Genomic DNA, 10,614 nt, shown 5'->3' on the forward strand with positions numbered 1-10,614 from the left:
GTTTTATCAAATTTTGGACTTCTATTAAATTTGTGCATGAGCCTAAACTTTTTAGAGGATGCACTCAAAAAATTACAATACTAAAAGACTTATTTGCAAATCAGTAAAAGTATAAGGGGTTATTTTGAAATTATTCCTTATTATTATTATTATTTAGGAAACACATGGATAAATTATTTTTGCAATTATTTATTTTTAACATCACGATTGAATTTTTTTTGAAAACTTTGTTGTACAAATTGGGCCCGAATCTCTTCTAACAAAATATGAATATTTTACTTTTTAAACAACATTATTATATAAAATAAAATAAAATAAGATAATAGATTGTTTTTATTTTCTAGAATTTTTTTTAGGTCCCACTTGCATAATTTAAATTAAATCTAAGTACTGAAATGAAACTAATACCGCGTAATAAAAGTGACCGGGTTTTACGGTAAGAAAACACGCGCCTATAAATAGCCACAAAAATCAATATCCCAAACAGAGATTTACATCCTCCTCTCTCTGGGCTCCAAGTTTCTCGAGAAAATTCTTGATTTTCTCTTCTTCTTTCTCTCCTTGTGTGATATTTCTGTGTATGGCAGTTAGTCTATTAGCTCGCGAGGTATCTGACCTATGCCTTGGAAAGCCTGCGCTGAGATCTCTCGCCGTCTCTGCTACCGTCGGTGAGGCTCTCTCCGCTCTCAAAAGATCCGGTGACCGCTATTTGAGTGTATGGAACTGTGATCACCGTACTAACGTTTCCTCTAGATCTAAAGTAGATGTGAATGAATGCCAGTGCATTGGAAAAGTTTGTATGGTAGATGTTATCTGCTACTTGTCCAAGGAAGAAAATCTGAAAAATCCGGCTGCTGCTCTCCAGGCGCCTGTTTCTGCTCTTATTCCTAAAGCTCTCGGTCTTGTTAGGCACTTGGAGCCTCACTCTAGGTTTGTCAATTTATCTCTTAAATTTTATTTTCTTTGTTCTCTGTTTTCGTTTTCAGTATGTAGGATTTGTTTTATATTTCTGGAAAATTCAGGATTCTAGATGGATACTATAGTTTTGGTTGGAGAATTTGTTAATTACTATTAGTTTGGTCATCTCAACTGATAGATATTCTATGAAAATTCACGTTTACAGAGAATAGAGATGGATAGCTGTGTTTGGAGAATTTGTTAATTACTAATTTACTATTAGTTAGGTCATTTTAATTGAGAATTTTTCCTGGAAAATTCACGATTCTGGAGAATAGAGATAGATAGATTTGGTTAGAGAATTTCTGATTACGATTAGTTTGGTCATTTTAATTGAGAAATTTACCTGGAAAGTTCACGATTCTGGAGAATAGAGATGGATAATTTTGGTTAGAGAATTTGCTGTTTACTATTAGTTGGTCATTGCAATTGAAAAATTTCCTGGAAAATTCACGATTCTGGAGAATAGAGATAGATAGTTTTGGTTAGAGAATTTTCTGAATAGTAGTTGATCTTATTTAATTGAGAATATTCATGTTTGTTTTCTGATCATATGTAATTGATCTTATTTCAGCTTGTTGGAGGCTATAGACCTGATCCTTGAAGGTGCACAGAACCTTGTAATACCAATTCATAGCCCTTTCACAAGGAAAAAGCTGATTCAAAGAACATCCACAAATTCCACCCTGCACAATAATCGTGAGTACTGTTGGCTCACTCAAGAAGACATAATCCGCTACCTTCTCAATTGCATTGGTCTGTTTTCCCCAATTCCCAACTACACCATAGAATCTCTGAACATCATTGACGCCGAATCCATATTAGCAGTCTGTTATAATGACCCTGCCTCTTCAGCATTACCATTAATCTCCCAGTCTCTTGTCAAGCAAACATCTGTTGCTATTGTTGACATAGACGGCAAGTTGTTCGGTGAGATCCCCCCCTCTGCATTGAACTCTTGCGACGAGTCCGTTGCTGCTGCTGTTGCTACACTCTCTGCTGGGGATTTGATGGCTTACATCGACTGCGGCGATCCGCCTGAGGACTTATTACGTTTGGTGAAGGAACGACTAGAAGAGAAGAATTTAGGCGGAGCTATAGAGTTAATGGAAGAAGAATGGGGAAGTTCAAGTTCTTCATCAGATGAGGAATTTGGATTGGGGAAGAGCGGAAGATTCAGTGGTCATTTAATTAGAGTAGCTAGGAATACTGATGCAATTACATGCTTTCCATGGAGCTCCTTGATAGCAGTAATGATTCAGGCACTGTCTCATCGTGTGAGTTACGTTTGGGTTGTTGACGAAGATGGTACTTTAGTCGGGCTTGTTACCTTCACCGGAATGTTAGAAGTTTTCCGGGAACGTTTGTATGCAATGTAGAGATTCAAAACAGAAAAGCTACAACTACATCAACACAACACAATCAAGTATTTATTTTCTTGTCTTTATTTTATTTTCTTTTTAGTAGTGTGAAATTGAGCATTGGATTATGAAACTTGAACGACTTTTGATAATTACTACCTAAGGATGTAATCGGAAACTGAATATGAATTTTGCAAGTGGATTTGCTAGGATTGAGTGTTTCTCATATGCAATATCAGTTTTGAATTCAGATCTCTTTTCTCTTGTTGGCAGCTAAGGAAGTTTTCGTGAAAGCAATCAATCCTACGTATGCATTTACCTTTCCGTCTTATATTCTGCAATCTTTTGGTTGTGAGATTCGTTTTCCAGCTTTTAGAAAGTTAAACAATCTAAGAAATATAAAAACATGACAAGTGGGGTAGAACTCAGCGGTTGTACTTATTTAGTATGGTGTCAATTATTGAGTTAGTGGTAAGATTACTCTAACCAAACCCATAGGATTTTGTGTCATATTTGTATCAATCTAAACATTTTAGTTCTGATTTCGTATCGTGTTTTTGGATCACATATGTCAGCTATTAATATGAAGTGGACTTTTAACTATCAGTTTGAGCTTTTAGCTAAAACGGTTCCATGACATGGTATCAGAGCCAGTTTGACCAAGCGGTCCAGGGTTCGATTCCTAGCAGGACATGGTAATATGGGTCTGTATTGTCACGCTTCAAGTCTAAGTGTGCTTTCGTGTGTGGGGGTGTGTCAGCTATTAATATGAAATTGACCTTTAACTATCAGCTCGAACTTTTAGTTCAATCAGTTCCATGACAGGTATCAGAGCCGGTGTGACCAAGTGGTCCAGGGTTCAGCTTGAGCTTTTAGCTAAAACGGTTTCATGACAATATCATTTTTTTTAGGCTTAAAGCATTATTTGGCCTTGACCTATCCAAAATTGTGTCATTTGGCCCTGACCTATTATTTGGTCACATTTGGTTCTTGACCTATCCCATCTGGTGAAATTTCAACCAATTTGTATGAATACTTAACGGAATCGTTATCTCATTAATAAGTAACGATATTTTGACACTTAAACTTGAAACGTGTGTATTTCTTAAAGTTTTTTTTCCACATTACGTGGAAATAATTAATTAGATTAAAAAAACAAAAAAAAAACAAAAAACAAATCCTAAACTAAAATCTATTAAGTTCAAGTGTCAAAATATCGTTACTTATCAATAAAATAATGATTCGGTTAAGTTTGAATCCAAATTGGATGAAAGTTCACCAATTTGGGATAGATCAGGAATCAAATGTGATCAAATAATAGATCAGGGCTAAATGATAAAATTTTGGATAAATCAGAGACCAGATAGTGGTTTACGTTCTTTTTTATTACAGTATTAATAGTCACATGGATCGTTAAATTGACATGTTAAAAATCTAGAGACTGCAATAGCAATTTTAAGGTAAAAAGCATTCTGAGTTTCGATGTATGAAACTCTATTGTTTTTAGATATATTGAATTTACTCTATCAAATTCATAAAATTTTGTATCATTTTCGTGTCAATCTAAACATGTTAGTTTTGGTTTCGTATCGTGTTTTTAGATTTTTTTTTAGATATATGAAGCATTTGACTATCTATTTTATGTTAGAATAAACATTTTCAAAAAACTTTTAATCACTTTCTAAAAATAATATCAACAATTTGATTAGTCACTTAATGTTACGATTGTCATCTCTAATAATACCATTTTAGGGTACATTTGTCTCCATCTCTTAGCCACATGGCGTTTTTCAATTTGTTGAGAAGTTAAAGTCTGTAATCTCATGGACTGAAATTTTTATGGTACTTCAGGAGTAAAATATCTGACGAATCAATTAATATTACATATATACGTTTTTTTTTTCGTTACACCAATAATCTTCCATATATTGGTATGCAAAACGATTTCACTGGTTGAGTGTGTTCTGGAGTATCGTAAAATCTCTCCACAAAGAGTAGTTCACAATCGTTAGTTAAGCGACATGCAGTGGCGGAGCTAGCCGGACGCCAGTGCAACTCCAAGTACTACTAGTACTTTACTCTGCCAGTGCCGCTGGTAGCCCCTCATTTCTTTAATTCCCTCTCCTTCTCGAACACAGAAGGAGAAGAGGTGAACCCTAACTTCTAATTCTTTGTTGATGCTTTTTGTCTAATTTTAAGTATTCTTGTCATCTTGAGTCATTTTAGAGTTCACCGTTCAACCTTGACCCGACCTTAAAATTTAGTGTTAAGTTTTTGTCAACCCAAAAATACTACTATTTCCATTTCCTTATATAAGTCATTCTAGCAAATTACTTTTTTTTCCTAAATATAAGTCATTCTAGTTTTTCGGTTCAAGCATTATATTTTTTTTATCTCGATCCATGTGTTTTTGAGAGAATTTTTTTTAGTTAACCAACGTAAATTCATTAATTTGACTCTATATTAATTGTATTTCTTAGTTTGTGTGAAATATCCTAGAATAACTTATATAAGAGGATGAAAGGAGTATATATTAAATTAAATTCAAACACTATATTTATGTGCTGATTTCTTATCGTATAATCAGGTCATTTGTAATTTCACTAGTAGAACTTTTATTTCTTTCTTTAATTTTTTGATGGAAGAACTTTTATTTCTTATAAGTTAGGCGATGTTTCGTTAAACTGAAAATTAAATGTTGAATTTAAGTATTGAAAATGTTAAATGATGTAACTGTTTGTTTAAAACTAAAATTAAGTAGAGAATATAAAACTATTTTGAATTAGGATATAGCAGATCAAACTTGAAAATGATGAGAAATAATATTTAATTCATTAATTTTAATTGAATAAGTTAAGTGATTGAGAAGTAACAGTTATGAAACACATTTAAATTAAATAGATACATAATATTTTTTTTTAAAAGAGATAAATAATATTTTAATTTAAGTAATTAAGTTTGTTATCAAAGAGTCTTAACTCTTACACGGGAATTCACATTGGGATTAGGGCTGTAAATGAACCGAGCTGCTCATGATCGGCTTGGTGTTCGGCTCGATAAAATCTCATCTTGTTTTATAAACGAGCCGTTCAGGAGGCTCGATTCGTAAATGAGCCAAGATTGAGCACAACAAAGCTCAGTTCGAAAGGTTGCGAGCAGACTCGGTTATAGGCTCGTGAACAACTTCATGATCAAGCTTGATAGAAGTGGGTGAATAAGCCCATGAATAATATTGAAGGAGATGTTTAATGTTTAATGATAGATAGATCTATTTTTTATTTATTGTTTAAAAGGATTAAAAGGAGATGTTTAATGTTCATGCATGTAAAATTATGTTTATTTCATTTGCTAAACATACTATTATTTCATTTGCGGATACAATAAACGATCTTGTTCATGAACATGCTTAACGAGCTGCTCGCGAGCAAATCTCATGAACGAAATAAATGAGCAGCTCGCTAACTAAGCTCGTGAACAAGATAAACGAGTCTGCTTGTGAGCAAACGAGCTTCTAAATAAGCGAGGTCAAACAAAAATTTGAGTTCGAACCGAGCTTGGAGCTCGGCTCGAGTTCATTAACATTATGACGAGTCGAGCTTGAGCAGGCCAAAGCTCAGCTCGACTCGGCTTGATTACAGCCTTAATTGGGATATAGTAGATTAAACTTGAAAATGACGTGAAATGTTTTTCACTAGCGTGTATCAAGATTAAAAGACAAATTTCAAAGTGATTTTATCGTAACAAAATGTAAAGTTGAGTTAAATTGAACTTTTATAACTTTATTAGAACATTTTCCTTACTTAAGTGACCGTGAGGTGTAATTTACCCAGAATAAAAGAAAATCAATAAAAACAACCGTTTTTATTCAAATAATTCTTTTTTTTTATATATATAATTTATCCGATTGCTCGGTTTAAAGATCACTAAACATTCTTTAGATGGATCTTCTCTTAGTTATAGTCTTTTATCTACACTAAAATTACAGCTCGAGATTTCCAACTTAAACGACTTGAACCCTAAACTATGAAAGTAAATTTGAATTGGTTATTGAAAGAAGTCATATTTCCATTTGGAAGAAGCAAGATTGAAGAGATCTAAATTCTAAATATAGAGATTGAAAGCAAAGTAATATCCAATGAAAACCTTATAAGTAGCTCACTCATAGAGTAGTAGTCTTCCAACTACTACAATAATATATATAATACTTAACTCTTTGAATTTAATGTGGTTTTGTCTATCTAAAAAAGGGAAAGCTTTACTTCATTTAAAAATGAAATACCATATTCTTTTGTGGTAGTAGGAAGTGAAATCAAACAACTGGTTTCAGAATATATACACAAACAGGAAAGGAAGTAGATAACCAGACGTTACAATTTCTAATGGAAGATTTATTAAGAGATTGATTGAATAACATGCAGATATTGTTCGCTTTTACTTAGATCCAACGTTTCGGGTCTTACTACGTGTCTACATGTATACAAACTCATCTTACTTCAAAATCATATAAAAGTCGACTTTACTTTTTACTGACATACAAATTTATTAACCATTTACTACTCTAATAATAGATAACTCTCTATCAGTGGCGGAACTAGAAATTTAGACTTGGAGGGGCTAATTTTAGTCATGAGATTAGGGGATAATTTTTGAAAGTCCAGCCCATAAGGGCTGTGCAAAATCTTTTTAGCCTCTAACACGTTAAAGTATCATTTTAATGTATTGACTAAAAATTAAAAGTTTACAACGTGAAAATAGTAAGCATATTTAATTTTCTAAAAAATTATAACGTTTTACAATTTTTTTGAGAAAACATTTTTTATTTTAGTTTTTTTTTTCATAAATTAAAATTCAATTTAGAAATCGAATTATTTAAATCTCAAAAATAAGAAACTAATTTTTTTATAATATAAAAGACAATAAAAATATATTGAAAAGTGTTATAAAAATAAAGATTCCATTTAGGGGGTGTTTGGTTCAAACTTCGGAATCAAAATTAGAATCAGAATCAGAATGTTACGGAATCAGAATCAGAATAACTGTTTATTTTTTTTTGTTTAGTTTAGTTCGGAATTGGAATCGAGTCACTTTTAGAGTGTTTGATTCAAATGTCGGAATTGGAATGGAAATCAAAATGTACACAAATTTAAAACTTATTTATTTAAACTAATAAAAATATATTAGATAATATAATAATTTATTACATCAATATATAAATAAATAAAAAAATATAATATAGTATAATATGTCATGTTTAAGAAATGTGAAAAAGAATCATAGAATTAATATATATAAATGGCAGTTACTGAAAATAGGTTTGGGGTGCTTTGTTAATAAAATCATAAAACGTGTTCATCATAAAAGAAAAAGAAAAAAAAAAGAAAAAGAAAAATCAAACATGGGTATCATGAAACGTGCTCGTACATAAAAGCATGCATCTTTACCATCTCATCTACTTCAAAGTTTTGGTATAATACTATATAGTGTCTATAAAAACTAATACCAGGGGGCTATAAGGGGCGAAAGCATAACTACTCAAGGGTGGAGCTGGTGGCCGGGGGTGCTTCGGCCCTCCCGAGCCCTGGGCTGGCTCTGCCCCTGCTCTCCATTATAGAGCTATGAAAATGATATTTTAAAAAACTTTAATTCATGAACATTTGGGTTTTTAGATTATTTAGATCTTATTTGATTAGAACGAGAAAGTGATTGTTTAGAGAGATAATCACTGAAAATGGCGATTTAGAATATTGTAGTTCTAAATAATTTTATTTTTTTTGTACTTTTCCATTTAGAAGTCTTTTACTTTTATAAGGGACATTTATATTGGGTAAACTGTACATATGGTCATTAAAATTTGACCTTTGTTGCACAAAGATCATGAAATTTCATTTTGTTTCAACGAAATCATTAAACTTTTTTTTCAATAAAATCATTTTGATCACTTTAAACAAAAGCACTGGAATATTGATATGGAATTGCAAATGATTTGACTTTTATGTATGATATGAAACCTACATGGAAAAAAATAAAATTTATTTATTTATTAATTTAACAGATCGCCACTTAAAAAAATGTTGGTCACATGGCACACAGGTTGCTGCTACACCGTTGTCATGTTATATGTAAAAGTAAATTATTTCGACCGTGATTATTACACATGGGCAGAATCAACGAACCCCTATTGAAGAACGAAGGAGATGAAGAGGGACAGTTGTAGAGGTGTCAATTATTGGATTAGTGTCGTATTCATGTCATATAATTATCAGGAGTGTCAAATAAATCAACCTAATTCAATTCAAAAAGTTTTTGTGTCATAATTGTATCAAACTAGTTGAATTAATGATTTCGTTGTGTTTTTGAGTCACATATAATTTTATAAGTACCTATGTTGATGGTGACATTCAAAATCATAAATATCATGTTTGGTTCGTGTAATTTATTTACAAGTCACATGAAAAAATATGAAAAGTTAAAGTCGTATTTGTAATTAATAATTATAATTTTATTACTGACATATAAATACATTAGAGAATATAATAATAATTTTAAATGTTTGTATCATTTTGTGTCATTTTTAGTTAGCAAGTCAACCGTCATCCAACCCAAAAATTTACTCGTCAATTTTGTACAAATTTAAAATTAATTTACTACCGATTAAACTAAACTCAAACACTATAATTACGCATCAATTTTGTCTCATATGTAATTTTCCATCCTACATTTCTACCTGTAAAATTTAAAAGAACAATAGATAGGATTAGTGTTCGAAAATGACGTTTTAATATTATCTTAAAAAAATAAATATGATGTTGCATTAAATTAAACCCCGACTCATTCGGGATCCTAGTTCCTCCATTGCTTTTATGTCACCATGCTTGTATTTTCTGTATGAATTAGTCAAAATGACTTTGTTAGTTTGAAACAAAATAAAATTCAATGACACAGGTGAAATTGATTCCAAATTTTAGTGGTCATCAGAGATAAGGGCTTGAACATACACTTATCACCGAACGCCAAAATTTCTATAAAATCTATGTACAATGCTTTGATTTTTTATATAAAAATTTGGGTCAATTACATGAATATCATACTTAAGTACAAAATTACAACTAAGACATATCACCAAACTTAATTCTTAATACGTCATTATTTTCAATATATTATGATTTTACATCCTAATTTAAAAATTCTAGACTTTAATTCATGAATCATAAACCCTAGAAAATATATTCTAGGCTTCTAATTTATAAATTTCAATCCTTAAAATATATTAAAAGTACCGATTTTACTAGTTTGATATAATCCAAAATTATGACTTGACATAGTTGTAAATAGTTTCTCAAAAATGAATTTCTGTGTAATTTTCCCTAAAAATTTCTATAAAATCTATGTACAATGCTTTGATTTTTTATATAAAAACACTCAAAAATATCTGTTAAACATTCCATAAATCACGAAAGACCACCCCAAGCACTCCTATCAGTGATTTTTAGATCCGTCACCGGTAGTTATAGATTTTTAATTCACTCCTTTTATGTTAGTAAATGATAAAATTAAATAACTTTTATATCTGATTTTTTAAATTAAAATTAAAAATTTGAAAGGACAAAAGTTTAGTGTGCAAAGATATACTTTACCCGTCTTTCCATGTACGGATGTATACGCGAAATGAAAATAGAAAACAAAGAGAAATTTTAGTTCAAAATGTAAAGAAAATACTGAAGTTTTTCATCTCACCCATTCATATTTCACATTGACACGAAAATTTCTACAATTATCTTATTCATATTGTCATATTGGGGCATAGAAATTTCTACAATGGCTGATGTCGTCTACTTAGATGATGCCACATCAACCTAATGACTAACGTAACATCATCTGAGTGGAGAGACCAGTACTGGTCTCAGTCCACAATAAAATTTCTCCATTGACACCTATAATAAGTCATAAATAAATCATTACATGTGCCGTGTAGTATACTTAGTCCATTTATCACGTGGATACTCACGTACTTGGCTAAATGGACCGAGATGATGCCCTATCAAACCTAACAAGTGTACCCAACACATTTTGACCGAAATCCAAGATTGAAATTCGGGCCACTAGACATGTAGAACCCACCGGCTAACGATGACTATATCCGTATAAAAGGGACATCCATTTCTCAAGGTAAGACATGACAACAAAAGGGACATCCCTCTCCAAATTAATGTGCTAACTTAATCATCGGAATAGGGCCGGTTACCGACTCTGTTCTAACTCCACTTCTTGCAAGTCATTACGGCTCTCTAGAAGAAAA

General features: G+C 31.6%; 1 protein-coding gene across 1 annotated transcript; it reads left to right on the forward strand.

Annotated features, from left to right (window-relative positions):
- The first annotated feature begins 482 nt into the window (after nt 1-482).
- On the forward strand, nt 483-2,590 carry LOC136232870 (CBS domain-containing protein CBSX5-like). The gene is made up of 2 exons (XM_066022322.1): nt 483-930; nt 1,532-2,590. Exons 1-2 carry the CDS (start codon nt 581-583, stop codon nt 2,334-2,336), a joined length of 1,155 nt encoding a protein of 384 aa, XP_065878394.1. The 5' UTR covers nt 483-580; the 3' UTR covers nt 2,337-2,590.
- The last annotated feature ends 8,024 nt before the right edge of the window (nt 2,591-10,614 follow it).

The sequence above is a fragment of the Euphorbia lathyris genome, chromosome 6 (genome assembly GCF_963576675.1).
Source record: "Euphorbia lathyris chromosome 6, ddEupLath1.1, whole genome shotgun sequence".
Taxonomy (NCBI): domain Eukaryota; kingdom Viridiplantae; phylum Streptophyta; class Magnoliopsida; order Malpighiales; family Euphorbiaceae; genus Euphorbia; species Euphorbia lathyris.

Excerpts from the sequence above, each read along its gene's own strand:
- LOC136232870 (XM_066022322.1), top strand. The coding sequence starts at position 581 with ATGGCAGTTAGTCTATTAGCTCGCGAGGTATCTGACCTATGCCTTGGA. Across the intron at positions 931-1,531 it reads CACTTGGAGCCTCACTCTAG|CTTGTTGGAGGCTATAGACC; the intron begins GTTTGTCAATTT and ends ATCTTATTTCAG.